An 18899-nucleotide genomic window follows, 5' to 3' on the forward strand; every position below is an offset into this window, starting at 1 on the left:
AGTAAGGGAAAGACATTAGACCAAGTAGTAAATGGTGGATGGGTCTGTGAATATTTTCACACTGTTTTTGCTTGTACCTCTTATGATTTTCCTATAATGAAAATTATTTTTATAATAAAGATATAATAAAAAGAAACATCACAGAAAGGAAAAGGAGGTTCTACTGTCCTTAAGGAAGAATTATGATGGACCTATTTTAGTTTGTTAGAGTTCTCATAGCAAAATACCACAAACTGAGTGGTTTAATCAACAGAAATATATCTTGTCACAGTTCTGGAGGCTGGGAGTCCAGAGTCAAGGTGCTGGCAGTTTTGGTTCCCTCTGAGGGTGTGAGGGAGAATCTGTTCCAAGGCCTCTCCATAGCATCTGGCAGTTTGCTGGCAATCGGTGACGTCCCTTGGCTTCTGTTCTATCACTTCAATCTCTGCCTTCCTCTCCACAGGCTGTTCTCCCCGTGTGTGTGTGTGTGTGTGTGTGTGTGTGTGTGTGTGTGTGTGTCTACATCCTAAGTTCCCCTTATTATAAGGACATTAGACATATTGGATCTGGGCCCATTCTATTCCAGTAGGACTTCATCTTACTTAGATCTGCAATGTCCCTGTTTTCAAATACGGCCACATCTGAGGTATTGGGGATTAGGACTTCAACATATAGATTTGGGGAGTAGTGGGGGGGACACAATTCAACCAGCAATAGTACCCCAATGAAATAGCCACACTGCTTCTACCCAACTGAAAGTACTGCTTACCTGCCATGTCAGCCTGTGCCAGCTGCTGTATACATAGTACGAGCATGGGCCAAGACCAGGAGTTGGGGGGTGGGGAGGGGGGACACCGACATCCCTGCTCAATTTTCCTGGAAACCTAAAACTACTCTTAAAAAAATTAAGTCTATTAATTTAAAAATGAAAACCAAAAAATGTTACAAATAATGAAATTTGCAAGGGATCACACAGTCAGCTACCCAAAAGGGGCCTTTGGCAGATAAAAGTTTGGGAAACTGCAAGAGTTAGCCCTTTTTCAAAGGTAGTTGAGAGGATACAGATGACCAAAGTGTGACCCAGTGGGATCTCCAGGATTCAAACAACCCTGGCCGCTCACACCTATCTCAGACTCAACAAAGCCCTTCTAATGGAGCTTTAAGGGGGTGGGGAATGGGGGAGGGGAAGGAGAACCAAATTCTTATTCAAAGAAATAACAATTTGGAACGTGCACAAGAGTGTCAACAAGTTATGTAGATCTTATCAGCATCGCATTTTTGGTGCCTCCCAGCTATCCAGCGAGGCTCAGCCAGCCTGTCAACACCCTTCAGCATCCCACGCAAGACGGGCATATCAACACCTCGGGAGGCTCTGCTGTGGCCAGGCCTGCCTCCCCAGGGCCCCAAAGAGTGCACGTTTTCTCTGTCCTCACAGAATACCATCGTACCATCCCCTTTGTATGCATGAGTGTCTTGGGCCCATTTCTCTGCTCACATCCTGTGACTTGGTTGCGGATAGCTATAAAATGGAACAATACCTTTATGCTAACTTTGGAAAGAGTACCTAACTTGGGAAAATCTGATGTTGCATTGTCTGAAGGAAGGGAATGTGTAGTTTCAGTAATGTGAGGAGAAAATGTTATTATAGTCAAAATATAATACATTATATTTATATATGTATTTATATTTATGTGTGTATATATATATATTTATATGTCAAACTATAATAGGCTTATACTAGGTGCTTCTACATTTGCAGATAAAAACTTTGTGATTTTACAAAATTATGGATGGGGGCTAAGGCATGAAACTTTGGAGATTCTCCTCCCCACCTCCTCCCACTTCGCCACAGAAATAAGGCCCTCGTAGCATACAATTGCTTCGTGATAATACAGCCTTTCAAATGTAATTTTGCTAAATGATGCAAAAAAAGCATTTATTTAGACCAGTGAAAATGATAGTCTTTACTATACATCTCAGCCTTCTTTTACAATTACCTGTTTATTAATATTAAAGTCAATGAATGGATCTCCTTGTTTGTGTGTTTGTTTTCACTTTTAGGCAGCTTTAAGTGCCTTGAAACAATTTTCTGAGCAAGGACTGGACCCAATGGAAGGGGCAATGAATATTGAAAAAGGTTCTCTTGAAAAGTGAGTAAATCTTCTGCTATATTCTTACATTTCTAATTTTGCAATTGTGCAAAAAAAAAATAAGATATAGGTAACAATAAGGTAAAAAAAAAAAAACCCTCAAGACAATAATATCTGTATCTTACAAAATTATTCATATTACAGTTAAATGTAAATAAATGAGAAACGATATATATATATGGTCATTTTCATTTCCTCTAGTACATATGTGAAAGTTTTAATCTACTAATTGATCATTTTTTTCTCCATTTCAATGCCTTTGTTGGAAATATTTATGTGAGTTTTATTGACTATAGGGACTTGCACACCTTTTAAAATACTGTTTTTACTTCATACTGTTGAGGTTTCTTCTGTCTAAACCTTTTCTGATATAAAAACTTGCGCTCACACTCCTGCTAAGTTGTGGGCACAAGAGAGAGAAAAGAAAAAGAAGTCCAGAAGAGGTATCCCCTCCCCTTGACCGCATTTGTTTTCCACGTTGTTCTAGAAACACAAGCACCCGCTGCCACAAAAGTGTGGCTCCCGAGGACTGCAAAGGCAAGAATGTAGCTGTAGCAAGAATTTCTGAAATCGAGTGCATAGTTTTTTTTTTTATGATATCGAATGTCAGGTCTCACCTGAGCGACTGAATTTTAGGTCTCTCCAGAGGCCCAATTTATACTAAAGAAATTGAAAGCAATTGCATTTACATAGAGGAATCTGAATTCTTTCCAAGCCCTAAAAATCGCAGGTGAGATTTCAAAACGCCCATAGGAGATAACATTTTTTAGAATGAAAACAAACCGATAACCCAGGAAGTGAAAAACAGATACATTGATCCTCCGGTTAAATAAGCATAGCCCCAAAACAGCATTTGGTCATTAATATGTAAGAGGTGAGAGCGTGAGAAGAAAGCATTTGGTAAACAGACGCGGTATTTTCTGTTGTCTATAGATTGGCAACCATTTATAAGCTAATTTAATCAAAACCATTTCCACATGATCTCATCAGTAGACTATCTGAACATAAATATTGTTGTTTCACTTTAAAATGTCACTTTTGTGGTGACCTTTGAATCCTGTGTGCCATCTGCTAATAAACATGTCTGAAGACGTGCAACCCTGGACCTTCAGCTCTTGTTAATGTATTAATCTTCCAGACAAGCCCAGCATCTGGGAGAGAAAGCGGACAATAACCAGACACACCCGGGCTCCATCGCTCAGGACTGCAAGAAATCAAAGTCGGTCATCTAGCAGCTCCCAGAACCACGGCTGCCACCACATCCTTATAAACCTGTCAGCACGCATGAGGGTGTCTGTGTTCAAGGAAATGAATGACTAATACCATTATTTGAGTCTTATGTGAAGACAACACTATTCTAACACAAGAGATAATATACATAGTACTGTTTATTCAACTGGGGAAAAATAAAACTTTGAGCATTTCCCTCGGAACTTGAGATCAGATCATAACTCACTTGCCCGGAGGCAGGAGAAATCTGATCCTGCTACTGGAGCTTGAAATAACAATTAATGAAAAGTGTTAGAAACAGAGGTAAAAATTTTAAATGATTAATAGAGAAATTGGGTTTGGTTCCGTTGTTATGATTGTTTTGTCGTGGAGCTTGTGTTCAGTTATATTCTCTCTCTCTCTCTCTCTCTCTCGTTTTAAATAATGCTTGACGATTCAAAGATTAACCAATGATGTGCTGTGGAATGTGATGGTCGTTGTCTTCATATAGAGTCACACCGTTTCTCTTTTTATGCGGATATTTATAATCTTCATCCTGTATCAATACGAATGACTTTGAGGTGCACACCTCAAAGATGTATGCAAACAAACAAGGTTTAAATCAGGTCAGATATTTTATTTACCATATGAAATCGTGTTAGGAACAACTAGTTTCAATATACTCCAGGAATTAAAAAACAAAAACCAGAAAAAAAAACAGTTGTGGGTTTTGAGCTCCATAATACTATTAGCCACTAAGGAGGCGTCTTGCCTCCACTGACCATTTCTCCAGATTCCACGTTCCAGTGTGGAAGTCGCACCCACCCTCATCCGTGTGTCATAGCCACTCACTGTTTGCATCAAGAGCGTTTTTAATAACTGCCTCTGGACTTGGGACAGTGAGTAGGATCAAAATAAATAATGTACATGGCGGGGAAGGGAAAGCCTGTCGGAGGAGCCGTAAGAGTCTTGCCAGCTTGTAGCCAGCCACGCTCTGGACCAGCATGTTGGAATCCAGCGTGCACCGAATGCAGTAAAAAAATTGGTCGGTTTCTGTGTGAAGTGTTGTCATTGTTGTTCTTTCGTTCCCTGGCTCTCATCTCTTAAACATCACCTCGGTGAGACCCATCCCAAAGGCCGCCACCCAGCCCAGTCATCCTGCGCCACGGTGGCTTTAGAGGGTGTCCCGGCTCCTGCGCCACCAGCTGTATCTGTGAAACTGCAGAGCGGCCTCCTGGGTGACGAGGAGCCGGGTTCCTGACCAGCCAGCGTCATCTCATTGTTCAGCCTTTCTCCTTATTGATTCACAGACGTTGTGCAATGAGAAAACACTATATGGCCTAACTGCTCGACCCAACGTGACAATAGGAATATGATTATGTAAGATTTCATAAGCAAAACCACCACAAATCATGATCTGGCTGACTCACACGCGACTGGAGGATAAACAAACAGCAACATAAGGAAATAACTCGAAGGTTGTTTTTAATGATTCCCATGTGGGGAAGTCCGCCAGTGTTGGGAGGGCCGGTGCCCTCGGAGGAAATAGGTTTCGTTACATAAAGCTGGGTCCCGGTGGAGATCGGCGCATTTGTAAAGTTGGGGTTCACAAGGTAAGCCAAGCTGAACGATACGTCCTGCTGCCTCGCGCCAGGGTGCGGAGAGCCCTGAATCCTTGCCTTCGAAGGGGACAAGCTGTTTCTTCTGCTCTGCCTTTTACCACCTGAGGCTTAGGCCCTCAGCCGGGTGGGGAACAGGCCCGTACGCAGCACCACTTCGGGCAGGGGCTTTAAAGTGGATCTTCAGTTTACCAAACACAATAAACACGGGCTACCTCCTGCAGCCCACGGTCAGAACAACACCAAGGCCGTCAGGGCTGTAGGGGAGTGATGAGCCCAGGGAACAAACGAGCTAATCAGTTCTCACAACCCAAATATCTGAAACATTTAACTCTTGAGCTCTCTGACATGAGCCATCCTCATGGCTGAGGTATCCCTGACACAGCAGAGCCGTGGTGGTGGGCGCAGGAGAGGTACTTTCGCAGAGGACCTCAAGTTTAGTGGGGGGATATTTATTTCAAAATTCCATCCCACCTACCTGCCTGAAGAGCCCAGGAAAGCCTCCAGATGTTTGGCCCAGAACCACAGCCCTGCCTGGGGGGAACCCTTTGGGTTTTCTTTGGGTTAGATTAGCAATGCAAATGTTGGGTGGCCTGCAGCCGCCTGCAGGAACCCGCTAGGATGCTCCGAGCTCCTTCCAAAGCGCAGTGTTATAGATCATTGGAGGGGAAGCCATTAAGTAGATTTATTGAAAGAATGTTTCTTCGGCAGAAGGAGATCTTTTTGATGAAAAATGGAACTCATTATTCTTTAAAGGACACAGATTGACTTATCTCCTTTATCAATTACAGTGTCTGCTTTCAGCTTTTCTCAATCAGCGATAGGCTTTGTAGTCACTTCCCAGCGCGGAGGCCAATGTGCTTTATGAAAAAGGTTTGTTTCTACATTTTAATTGGAAATATAATATTGCACTTTGGAACTCTGACCATCCCTTTCCAGCACAACTTGCCAAAGGTCGATGGTGAGACACCACCAATCAGGCTGTGACAAGGGTATTATTCCTTCCCTTCCTGGGGTGATGTATCTGGGTTCTTCTGGCATTCTTCTCCCCAGCAGACATTCTCTGCAGTGAGTTCTGTTGTTGCTGTTGATGGCTTCAACCAAATTCCTGCACCACAAAATAAAAATAGATGAATGAAAAACTTAATGTATTATACAGAAGTTTTCAGAACTCCTAGTGACCTTGCAGATGTGGTCCAGACCAATTGGTTGGTGTTTATTCCCACTGCAGGTGAGTTATCACTGCAGCTACCTGGTATGTTCTGTACCTTTTAATGTCCAAAGGCTACTTGTCATCATTGTGGCCAAGGATGATAGAAAACCTACCAGTTTTGGGCGTCTGGGTGACTCGACTTTGGATCAGGTCATGATCCCACAGTTGATGGGTTTGTGCCCAAGTCGGGCTCTCTGGTGTCAGTGTGGAACCTGCTTCGGATATTCTGTTCCCCTCTCTCTGTCCTTCCCCCACTTGTGCATGCTCTCTCTCTCTCAAAAAAAAATAAACATTTAAAAAATTTAAGAAAGAAAGAAAGAAAGAAAGAAAGAAAGAAAGAAAGAAAAAGAAAGGAAGAAAACCTAACAGTTTTGCACACAGAGCTAAGAAGTCATTAGTGGCAAAATCATATATGAATTTGTCTTCGAGTTTCCCCTAACTTACCCCACTGTGATACAGGTACGATAAATGTATAAATGTATAAATGATACATTGAATGCATGCAAAAATGGATAAATGAATAAGGTACCAAAGGGATAGATAAGCCTGTTAAAGAAAGAAATTTTAAATCTCACTGCTTAACATGACACAGAGCTAGTCACTCGTGATAATATATGGCATTCCCATTGATAATATTATAGTACCTTCAGCCCCAGAGGGACTGTGGCATTTCTTTCCCTTTTTTAATATTTTTATTTTTTTAATGTTTATTTATTTTGAGAGAGAGAGAGCATGAGCCAGGGAGGAGCAGAGAGAGAGAGAGGGAGAGAGAGAATCCCAAGTAGGCCCCGTGCCGCCAGCGCAGAGACTGATGCGGGGCTCCATCTACTGAACCATGAGATCGTGACCTGAGCCAAAATCAAGATTCTGATGCTTAACAGACTGAGCCACCCAGGTGCCCCGACTGTGGCATTTCTTAATCCAAAGCGTGGTGAGTCCACAAAACCCCTCATTTCAGAGGACTTTGGACCCATGGAGACCCACTATCCTGCCCCCCCTCTTCCCATTTCTGCCTTTATATCCCTTCCCTAAGCTAGCAGATTTAATTCCAATCCCCACTCCCAGATACGTTCCTGCATTTCCATAATCACAGATACGTGTCTTATGAGGAGGGACCTTGTAACATATGGTTCAAAGCAAAGACTTTCCTAGATTCGGTCAAACCCACTGTCTGTTTCTGGCAGACAGCACCTGAGTTCAATATCACCTTTGCCAAGACTCAGGTAAAAATCATCTCGCCGAGGAAGCTCTCCTCTGTGCTCTAACCTCTTAACATAACTAAAAGCTCCTTTGGAGTCCCAGCGTGCTCTGATGTATGCTGGGAATGCAGAAAATAAATAAACAAATGAAACTACTTCCCGCTAAAGGACCCACATTCTAGCTGGAGGGAAAGACTGACAAGGAAATGAGCACAGAGCGGGGAGCATTTTGTTCTCACAACCATCACACTGGAGCTAGTTGCTCACCTGCTTGTCCCCGACGGTCACTCACTCCTTCCTGTGCTCATCTCACATGCTTTGGGCAGCGTGCTGTATTCAGGTGACACTGTCAAAAAGCTATCATCTGCTTTCACTCTAGTAGCGTATCTTATCTCACTCCACCTCCCATGGCCACTGACAGCCCCACCCTCAGCCCCACCCCCAGCCTCAAATATGCATACACAGATGAAGAAGCTTTTTAAGTCCCCCTGCACTTAGGAGGCAGACCACCTGAATTGACTCCTCATCGTGTCTCCTGGCCTGGTAGGACTGCCCACTTTAATATGTAAATATTTATTGAATAGAGGAATGACCCTAAAAACCCTGCCATGATGGATTTGCCAGTCTAACTGGATCAGCAGTACCCTGGATGCATGGACAGAGAAGTCTGGCCTATTAGATGGACTCTCCTGCCTGGGAGGAAACTTCTAGTTCCACTTCTGTTAATGTGTGGTCTCGTTGAAGTCACTTAACGTCTCCAAGTTTCAGCTTTTCATCCAAAGCAATAGGGGTGAGAATATGCAAGAGTCTGTGGCCTATTTTTTTTTAAGTTTATTTCTTTATTTTGGGAGAGACAGAGACAGCACAAGTGGGGGAGGGGGAGAGAGAGGGGGAGAGAGAGAATCCCAAGCAGTCTCCACACTGCCAGTGCAGAGTCCGATGTGGGGCTCAAACCCACAAAGCCGCAAGATCATGACCAGAGCCAAATCGATGGGTCGGATGCTTAACCAACTGAGCCACACGGGTGCCTCTGGACAATTTTTTAAAGTGCACAAGTTGTGAAAATAAATACAATCTTTCAATCAGAGTCAGTGGGTATTACAGAAAGAGCTGTGGCCTAGGAGTCAAGCATCTAGAGATCTGGTTCAGCCACAGATATGACCCTGGCAAGGGATTTAGACTTCCTGAGCCTCAGTTTCCACATCTATAAAATGATGTCCCCTAAGACATTACAGCTCTAAATTTATATTACTATTCATACCTCTATTACTAGTGGTATGCTTATATTCAAATTTGGTGTCTAATGTGTGGATTTTTTATCAAACGTCTGTAAGCAAAATACCACTCAATCAATTTGAATGATTTGAATCAATCTGTTGCTTGTACGTTATAGAAACCTACTCAAACCAGCAATGGGAAACTTGTTTTAAAGGTACAGGGGTGTTTCACAGAACCTAAGGGCAGAAATGCAGACACAAACTGGAGCCAGGAAGTAGAAACTGTGGGGAAACCAGGAAGTGCTCTTTCTCCCTGTCTCTCAATTCCCCTCCTCTCTCTGAATGTCTGAATCATCTCTCCTCACATTAGCTCCTGCTTCTCAAGTACACATATCAGAGAACATGGCTATCAATAGAACCCGAGTTACAGCCATCTGAGGAAACAATGAATCTCTCTTTTGATTTCATTCCTCAAATCATAGGAAGGAACCCATGACTGCACCACCTTGAACCAGGTGTTCACCTCTGGCCCACAATGTACAAATATGGCTGCCCTTCTTTACCCTTATGGAGCAGGGTAAGGTGGTCATCGGAGAAGAATCAGTGTTTAGTGAGACAAACTAAGATATCTGCCTTGACTACTTCCCAGGGGGCAAGGCTCGTTATAATCATGTGCTAGTTCTGACTTTCAATGTAAACAATGAAGCTTAAGTAACTAACAGTCTCCCAAATGTCATAGATTGGTCTCAGGTTTGTGAAGGTTGTGCTGTTTTGTTTGGTTTTGTTTAATCCTTTCGTGTCTTCAGTTTCAAGGGTCTGATGAACCACAAAGCTATCCTGAATGAGTCATAAAACTACCTAGGAGAAAAAGTAAAAAGTTTCCAGGGATCCCAATTAGTATATTTTTAAAAGCCTCCTTTCCTTCAGCACACATAACAAGAAATTTCGGCAGTAGATTGGTCAACCGTCCTCAGGGATTTCTATAAAACCAGAAGACCAGAGGCCATTTCCCAGTTTTTGTTATCCTGAGAGGATTTTAACTGTAAAGGAATTTCTGATTTTTACAACGGAGGTGGGTAGAGATGGAAACAATCTTGGTCTGATTTTCTTTTAAACTTTACTCATAAATTTTCAAGGGAGCCCAAAGAAGAGAGATTTGGTTAGTTAAGTGAGTGGAAGGAGGCAGAAAATCGGGTCAGAAATTTGAATTCAAGAGTGAAGTAGGTGAGAAAGCCACGCTGCATTGGAAAAGAATAAGGAAATGGGAAGTTCTGGAGAAGACATTTGTGACCAAAACAGACTCTTTTCCCTGCAGGTAAGTCTTTAAATGCCTGCCCCTTTGCCTGAGGAATGAGCAGTCAAAATCTCCTGTTTCCCCTTGAACCTGCCCCTAAATCTTCTACATGAGTAGTAATTTTCCAGAAAGGTGTTTAGTCACTGGTCCTTCCTCATCCTCTGAATGAAGAGGAAGGAACTAGATCTCTCACCAACTCAAGATGATTACTGAGCTACAGGAAAAGCCCAGGCCTATGAACTCCAAGGAGAATTTGGCTCATTGGTTATCCCTGGTATTAGAAAAGGTCAGAACCTCTGTTTTTGCTTGGAACCAGAGTCACTTCCACAGTCATCACAACATAATGTGCAACAGTTGTTTGAGGGCTCAGGTACATGACAGCCACTGCCTCTGTCTTAGAAGAGACCACTAGCCTGAACAGGTCTGACTAAACGTATCTTGCCTTCTGGTTTCTAACCTTAACCAAATTCCAACCTATTAATCATTAGCAGATATGGAGTTAGTCTTGTGGGGAACCAACTGAAGCTTAAAAGTTCTCTACCTTCAAAGAGCTTCCAGTCCAATTGGGAAGATGAGATGGCAACAAGATACTGAGAGAAAAATGCAAGAAAACAGATACAGACACACTTCATTAGGAACTGATTTCAGCTTCTGCTGCTCCCACAATGCTTATAGGAAGCATCGTGAGGAAATTCAGGCTAACAACCCAGATTTCAATATTATAAAGAATGTCTACCTTGGATTCCTGCTCGCTTTGGTCTGGTGATCTGGGCTGGCCAACCTATAACTAAGGTGATGTGGGAATCCATTTTGTATGTTTTCTTTTTCTGTGGTGAATCCCTGAGATAGATGAGGCTTTATGAGCTACCTACCATCCCCTCTACAACCACTACCCTCACCACCAACAACCTTCCTAACTACTGATTTATAATCTTGAGCCACATTTTACCAAGAAAGGAGTGCTGGGTTTAAGAATCAGGATTCGGGGATCAGACTGCCTACACTCAACTCTTGGCTTTTCCACTAACTCCTTATATATATTTAGGTAAGTTACCTTAACTTTTCCAAGCCTCACCTTCTTCAGCTATAAAGGATGACAGTGTTGTTATGTGGACCAAATAGATTAATTTCATGAGTCAATACATGTAAAGTGTTTTGAGCTATATGTGGCACAGAAAAAGTACTCAATAAACATGAGTTATTATTGACCAAGAGCCAATCAATGAATGAATCAGTAATTATTGATCAACTCCTGCATGCCAGACACTATGAGTGCTGAGAAGAGAAAGAGGCCAAGATGAACAAGGCATAGCCCTGTTTTGCATCATGAGATTTTGGTTTCTTAAAGACAGCTGTAAAACATGCACACAAAGAAATGTTACCCTAGACTGAATAGCCTCAGAGACCTGGGGCTAGGAGCATCTACAGGACGCCCCTATGGACTACTCCGACAATAGGATCACCTTTGAGATGTCTTCTCTACAAAGTCAAATATCTGTGTCTCCTAACGCCTCTTGGGACTTGTTGTGAGAATGACCCACAGGTCAGAGAATGATTTCTGACAAAGGGATTACACATTCCCCACACACCTCATCATGCACCTCTTTCTCTAGACTCCTCAGGGAACCAGGAGAAGATGGCGGAAGAAGTCTACCAGTGACCTAGAAAGGTACACACAGCCCCAGAAGTCAGGGAAACCAAGGCTGGTAAGTTGACTTTGAAATGTTAGACCAAACCTGGGCTTGGCTTCTGTTGGTTTAAGTTTCTGGAAGGTAAGGAGAAAAAAACTGTAAATAACCCTGTCCCTCCTGGCCAGTATGGGAAAAGCAGCTTATTCCTTCTGTTCTATCTGGTTATAAGTATACCAGCACTACCATGGTCCTTTTATATCTTTTCTTCGTATATCACCCGAGAAGGAGAAGAGGCACAGGAAGTCTCATATGGTGGTGGATAATAAAAGTTATTTACCATGGAGTTGAGGTAATAAGGGTCTGAATGAGGGCAGTAGCAGTAGGGAGGGAGAACAGGAAGCATAAAGAAGGTAGATTCAATAGGCTTTAATCACCAAATGGATGGAAGGGGAAAGGGGAGGAGTTTCATCCAGGCTGACTCCAGGGCCCTGGCCTAGGAAACTGGGTAAATGTCAGTAATGTTCACTAAAATAGGGAATACAGGAAAAGAGCAAGTTGTTAATGAAGTCAGTCCTAGATTTGTTGAGTCTCATATGCCTGCAGGACACCCAGAGAAAGACCTTCAACTGGTAACTGAAAATGTACCAAACATCAGGAGAGACATTTAAGTGGAGAGATGTTTCTGAAGAATAAGCATATGGGTGGTAATTAGTGGTATGTAAATTAACAAGATCCTCCAGAGAGAGCCTGTAGAATAAGAGCAAAGGTCAAGGCAAAGCCTTGGGAAGTAGAAGTAGGCTGAGACAGAAAAGCTCATCCAGAAGTCTGAGAAAGAATGGAAGTCACAAGAAAAGGATGGCCAGGGGAGAATGGGATGGGCAAAAGTATCGGTTGCCACAGCGAGGAAGTGAGGGAGCAGGAACAGACAGCAAAAAGCCCTTAAGATCTGGCATCAGGAGGTCACGGGTGACCTTGGACAGACTTGGTCAGGGAGGAAGAGAAGGAGGACGCAGGAAGGGCAGCCTCATTTTCCTTTTGAAGGGCTAGACAGCTTCTCAAGCAAAAGCCTGAGTCTATTGTCTTCTGAATACTTCGCATACTATTACACTAGATACAAGGACAGTAAATTGGTACATCTTTTCTAGAGAACAATTTGGCAATGTGTATCCAATACTTAGTGAAGAAAGAATGCTGTTGTCAGCAATCTCCGCCCACTCGCCATGCAGAGATGGTGTCTGCTTGGGCATTGCCAGTGCAGTAAAAGGAGGCAGTACCAATGGGAGCTTGCAAACTAGTAGGTCTCATTCAGATCAGTGTGATCTCCAGTGACCTGTCACTAGGGAGTGTGCTGGCTACCTCTGAAGATAGAGCAACTGCCACTGGGCATTGGGTGCCCAGCCTGTAGATGCTGCCCCACAGAGGTGCTCCCTGTCGGAAGCTCCTCCCCACCTTGGCAGCAAGTTGTCTGTTGTTCTGGTAGGCTCGTGGTCTTCGCTCTGCCTGCTTTTGTTTGCCTTCTGAGGATAGGGCTTCTGCTTCAAAGGAAGAGCCAGGAAGCAGAGGGCATTGGTTTGATCTTCATTGGTAGTTGGCCTTGTGTGGGGTTCCTTGGTAAGAGCTGTAGAGGGGACCAAGGTTGTGAAGATGGAGGTGGGTGGGCACAGTCTGGGATATGTTGTCTTATGTGGAAAGGCTATATAATTAGGTGTTAGTGGTGAATTAAAAACGGCTATAAAATGTCTTTCTCACTAGTGAGAAGTAGAGGTTATTTCCCCTCTTCTTGGATCTGGGCTGGCCCTGTAATTGCTAAATCAATAGAATCTGGTGGAAGTGACACTGGGCCAGTTCCAGGCCTAGCCTTCTGGATCAGGCTCCTGCTTCCTCCCTCTTGGGCCACTCTCTCTTCTGACTCTCACTCTTGGAACCCAGCCACCATGCTGTGAGAATCCCAAGCCACACAGAAAGACCACATTTGGTCAAGCCCTAGCTGAGCTCTGAACCGACAGCCAACATCAACTACCAGCTGTGTGAACAGGCCATCTTGGATGTTCCAGCCCAATAAAGCTTCAGATGACCACTACCCCAGCCACCATCATGTGAAACAGAAGTTGTCCCAGCTATGCCCATTCAACCCATCAACAGCATCATGAGAAATGATGCAAGAGTTGCTTTTGGTCACTAAGTTTGGGATGGTTTGTTATGCAGCAGTAGATAACTGGGAACAGTTTTCGTTTATAGTTTCCATGGACTTGAAGCCAATTGCTGGGTAAACTAGCAAAAGCAAACCCTAAATTAGCCATTATCCTCTATCTCTGCTACACAGAATCCTTTTCACCATCCCTTACAAGTAGCAAAACAGAACTGGAGCTCCCTTTTGCCTCTTTCTATCTCCTTGTGGTAGATGCACACAATGGACTGAATGTCTCAGGCATGGGGCAGGGGCACAGAGGGCCTGAGAAAATCCAACTGGAGAAGAGGGAGTCTTCTCCAAATGAGTGAGTAGAGTCACTTGGGATTGGGGCCATTTTTACACAGGCAGTTGAACACACCATTTTTTTTTTTCTAGTTTGTCTCCACAAGAGAGGGCCAGATGCCAACACTAGGTGGGCCCAAATTGCTAAGCTCCCATTCTTTCTTGCACTGAGGACTAATTTTAGTTCCATGATATGACACTTGATCCCAATAACTGTGTGCTTGTGGCTTCATTCAGTACCACGGATTCAAGTCTCCCAGGCTTCTGCTCCACTGCGAGCCCTGCTTCTCCCTGCAGCCTACTCTAAACCCTCTGGCTGACACCAAGCCTGAGCTCAAGGGTGCCATGACACACTATCTCATGGCCTTGACTATTACTTCACCTGTATTAGCTTTTCCCCAAAATCTCGGTCACAAGCTTCTCAGGGACAGGGACCATGACTTGGTTTGGATTCTGTACCCTGCTAGACGGATCAGGAAAGTATGGCAAAAACCTAAAGTATATTCCCTTTTGTCTCCTGGGAGCCCAGTCAATGCCAGTTTGCCGGGAGAGTGTGGCTCTGTGGACCAGACCTTTGAGCTTGAAACAAGAATGGCTCAGAAAGTTCTGAGTCAACTACCATGGCCAAAATTTCACTTTTCTTACTGGGTTGTGATAATTCTTTGCTTTTTTAATGTTTATTTTGAGAGAGAGAGAGAGAGAGAGAGAGAGAGAGCGTGCACATATGAGGGGGGAGGGGCAGAGAGAGAGGGAGACACAGAATCCAAAGCAGGCTCCAGGCTCTGAGCTGTCAGCACAGAGCCCCACATGGGGCTCAAACCCATGGACTGTGAGATCATGACCTAAGCCAAAGTAAGACGCTCAACCGACTGAGCCACCCAGGCGCCCCTGGGTTGTGATAATTCTTAATAAGCATGCTTAGACTCTTCAACTCAAATGAATTCATTTATAACAGACAAAATTTTCTTAAAGCTCATACTAGTGTTATAAGTCTCTGTATTTCAGATTTAGAGTAATTTCCAGCATGATGGTTATATTGTTTTCATATTGTCAAGAACATAAATGATAGCAGGAAGATCTTATTACTAGAAAAAAAAATAAAATTAAACAAGGTGGTCTGTGGTGAGTTATCGTGTATGGAATTAATTTCACATCCAGGTTTGGATGATCTCATAAATTGTTCTTTTGGTTGGCAGTTTCACCCTAGCCTGATAGATTGAATTATTTCCTTGTAATTCAGACCCCCTGTGTAGTCTGTAACGAAGAACACATTGTGTATCTTGGCTAGCCTGGGGGGTAGAGGACAGACACCCACAGTTGTCTAAGAGCCATCAGCACTGAGCTCAGCCACACATCCTTGAAGGACAATTGATGATATTGTCAATCGTGCATTGTTGTAATATCAGGGCAAGGGGGTGGGACAGAGGTAGGAGGGATTCCCTAGAACGCTGAGTCTGACATGCATGTGGTTACATTATGAAATCTGATTCAGACAATTTGGCCCAACACCCATAGAACAATAGGACATCCCAAACTTCTGTGGCATCTCAGAAAGACAGTGGCTCAAAAGGCCAGGAGTACAGAGGCCCAACCACAGAGTAGTGGCATCTGTGATCTCTTTTGAAGGAGCAGCCTTCACATATTTGAAGGACAAAAATAGTAAGAATCTGAGATCCTTCAAATCCAGTAGAGAGGAACAGACAGACAAGAGAATGAACTTCTAGAAATAAAAACTGCATAACCAAGGCGTCTCCTTTTGACTCTGCAGGGTGCAACAAATCACCCTCCAAAGCTACATCCTCTTTCTTCTAGGTGGGAGAAGGGGACAAGTTCTACTAACCTCACCCAGAACCAAGCACTCTGAAGGATGACAGTGATGTGACTTCTAACCCCCTGGTCAGAGAGTCAGGTTCACTTGCAAATCCCCCTGAAATTTGCAAAGAAAACAGCTATGGAGGATCCATTGCCCCATCAAATACCGTGGCAGCTGATCCAGAAACCGTCTTTGTAGCCGAACCCAGTGGCCCTGAGTCATCCTTCATGACCAGCAGCCACATTTCTGGGAGCGGCGGGGCTGGTGTCTCCAGTCTCACTGACAGCCTGGCTGAAAGAGGAGCGGGTGCTGTGCTCCACTCATCTACCCTTGTTGGGCAGGGAGATGGCTCTGGAGAATTCTGATAAGCAGCACTGTAGAAACCCGAACTTGATTCAGAGAAAAGTGCTCCATAGGACCACTGCTGTTTACAGGGTGACCAACCTTCTTGGTTTGCCCGGCACAGGAGGTTCCTGGGACATGGGACTTCCAGTGCTAAAACTTAGAATGCCAAGCGAACCGGGACATTGGTCCTCTGCCCTGCCAGCACTCATGCCACGGGACTAGGGGAGAGGGAATCTTGAAGTTTCCCACATTCCATACAAGCTTCCCCCCAGCTGTGGGCTGCCCGGCCACCTGGGCTCTTTAGGCAACTGTTCTCTCCACCATCCTAAATCTCTCCACCATGCCTAAATCTGAGATTTGTGCCTCTGCGAGCTATTTGAGCTCTTTCAGCAAGCCACGTCTCCTAATGCCAAAGGAGAGGAAATGCTGTCCAGTGGTCCACGGAGCTGAGGTCGTTCCCACAGTGGTTAGTTAGTTAATTAGTTAACATACGGTATTATATTATTTTCAGGTGTACAATATAGTGATTCAACAATTCTACACATTACTCAGTGCTCATCATGATAAGTATACTCTTAATCCCCTTCCCCTGTTTCACCCATCCCCGCCCCCCCCCCCACCTCCCCTCTGGCAACCATCAGTTTGTTCTCTCTAGTTAGGAGTCTGTTTCTTAGCTTCTCTCTCACTCTCTCTTGCTCTCTCTCTCTCATTTTGCCTTTGCTTTTTTGGTTTTGTTTTTTAAATTCCACAAATGAGTGAAATTATATGGTATTTGTCTTTCTCTGGTCGACTTCTTTCACTCAGCATAATACTCTCTGGTTCCATCCACGCCATTGCAAATGGCAAGATTTCATTCTTTTTCGTGGCTGAATAACATTCCATTGTGTATATACACCGCATCTTCTTTAACTCTTCACCTGTCAGTAGACACTTGGGCTGCTTCCATAATTTGACTATTGTAAATAGCGTTGCAGTAAATATAAAGGTGCGTGTCTCCCTTTGAATTAGTGTTTTTGTACTTCTGGGGTAAATAACCAGTAGTGCAATTCCTGGATCATAGAGTAGTTCTATTTTCAGTTTTTTGAGGAAACTTCATACCGTTTTCCAGAGTGGCTGCACTACATTTTGTTCACACCAACAGTGTGTAAGGGTGCCCTTTTCTTTATCCTCTCCAGCATTTGTTGTTTCTTGTGTTTTTTATTTTAGCTATTCTAACAGGTGTGAGGTGGTATCTCATTGTGGTCTTGATTTGTATTTCCCTGATGATTGATGCTGAGCATCTTTTCATGTGTCTGTTGGCCATGTGTATGTCTTCTTTGGAGTCATGTCTGTTCATGTCTTCTGCCCATGTTTTTAATGGGACTTTGAGTCCCACACAGAGGCCTGTTTGGAGCCTTGGCAACCCAAGTATGTTGTAAGATCCACGAGAACTGGTCAGCAGATTTTTCTCTTGCCTGAGGCCATCCAAGTGTCTTTATAGGCTCTGAGTCAGAGACTGAAGCGTCGTCCAGGGTAGTGCCCTTGCAAAGTTTGGAAAAGATACGCAGATTATAAGGAGCGGAGACATTTGTTCCTCTCAGGAGATAGTTTGTCTTACCGGAAAAAGAATGCACAGACAGGCTCCTTCTTGTCACTTGGGAGCCTCGAGCCGCTGCCAGTCCATTTGGAGCATGGTTTTTCATGGGCCAAGCTGCTGAGGGGAGAACATCGAAGGTGTTCTCTCTTAACTTACCTTGGCCAAAACCCTGCTTTTCCCGCCTTCAGAACTGTAGGCAGCATGGGGCAGAGGGCAGTTCATCCAAAGTCACAGATGGGGCACTTACGCAGCAATAGCAGTGACCACTTGGTCCTAGGACCAGAGGGTTCCTGCTCTGTGCAGCTTTTAGGAAGCATACCCCCCCTAACTGAAAAACTGAAAAGTAAAACTGCATCATCACCAGAGCGGTGTTGGAATCACATACTCAATTTTCTGCAGCTGGAAATTCCCAGGAACTTCAAAATTCCACGGTTGTGTCTGGAGTTTTGGAGTATTGTTTGGGGCTAAAATTATTGATAACCCAGCTCACTGAGCCCCAGAAGGGAAAGGGGGAGAACCTTTCAAAACCTGAAACTCTGTAGCCTGATAGGCAATGACCTGAGCCCCAAATATCCTGCAGCCTGATTGGATGCTTCTTTTCTCTCCAGGCACTTCCAGGCCAGGCCCGCTTGTCCTCTCTTCCTCTTCTCAAACTGCCCCCATGTTTTCCTCATCTCCTCTTGTCTAACATGTCCACTGTCCCCACTTCCTGTTCACCCTGCTGTCTAGGTGCAGCTCCCATCCCGCTTCCTGCACAAAGCCCTCTTGGATGCCTCAGCCTCTGCCTGTCCAAATACACGGTACCGCTGGGCTGCTTCATTCATTCTCTCCTGAGCAGCCGGGGATAGCCCTGTCCCACATGTGTCATTGAAGTGGTGGCAGGTGCATGTCTGTCACCATTATCTGACTCCAAGCTCTTTGAAGGCAAGGTTTACCTTTCATTTTCTAGACATCTCCAGCCAGGTGTGGCCCTTAGAAGAAATTTAGTTATGATTGCTGATATCATTTGATCAAAATGAAACCCCGATTAAAGCCAAGTGACACATACATCTTCTCTGTGACCCAGCCATTCCAACCCTTAGTATTTACCCAAGAGAAATAAACGAACACCAAAGTGCCTGTACAAGAATGCTCACGGCAGCTTTATTTGTAATCACCAAAAACTGTAAACAGCCCACATG

At 44.1% G+C, this 18899-nt stretch overlaps 1 protein-coding gene and 1 long non-coding RNA gene across 16 annotated transcripts in view; one reads left to right on the top strand and one right to left on the bottom strand.

The window, feature by feature from the left end:
- STAU2 (staufen double-stranded RNA binding protein 2) overlaps positions 1 to 4400 on the top strand; it is a 310752-nt gene extending 306352 nt beyond the window's left edge. For 14 of the 15 annotated variants that reach the window (XM_045454902.1, XM_045454900.1, XM_045454907.1 and 11 more), the window contains 2 exons: positions 2041 to 2129; positions 3268 to 4400. In XM_045454902.1, coding sequence (XP_045310858.1) covers positions 2041 to 2129; positions 3268 to 3361 — 183 coding nt within the window. In that variant the 3' untranslated portion in view covers positions 3362 to 4400. Of the gene's footprint in view, positions 1 to 2040; positions 2130 to 3267 lie in introns of those variants that run through there. The other variant, XR_006706573.1, reaches the window with a different exon arrangement.
- Positions 4401 to 4798: 398 nt separating this feature from the next.
- On the bottom strand, positions 4799 to 8227 carry LOC123586057. The gene is made up of 2 exons (XR_006706575.1): positions 7637 to 8227; positions 4799 to 6065 (listed from the first exon to the last, which is right to left on the bottom strand). It is a non-coding gene; the product is annotated as an uncharacterized LOC123586057 (long non-coding RNA).
- Positions 8228 to 18899: the final 10672 nt, after the last annotated feature.

The sequence above is a fragment of the Leopardus geoffroyi genome, chromosome C3 (genome assembly GCF_018350155.1).
Source record: "Leopardus geoffroyi isolate Oge1 chromosome C3, O.geoffroyi_Oge1_pat1.0, whole genome shotgun sequence".
NCBI lineage: Eukaryota > Metazoa > Chordata > Mammalia > Carnivora > Felidae > Leopardus > Leopardus geoffroyi.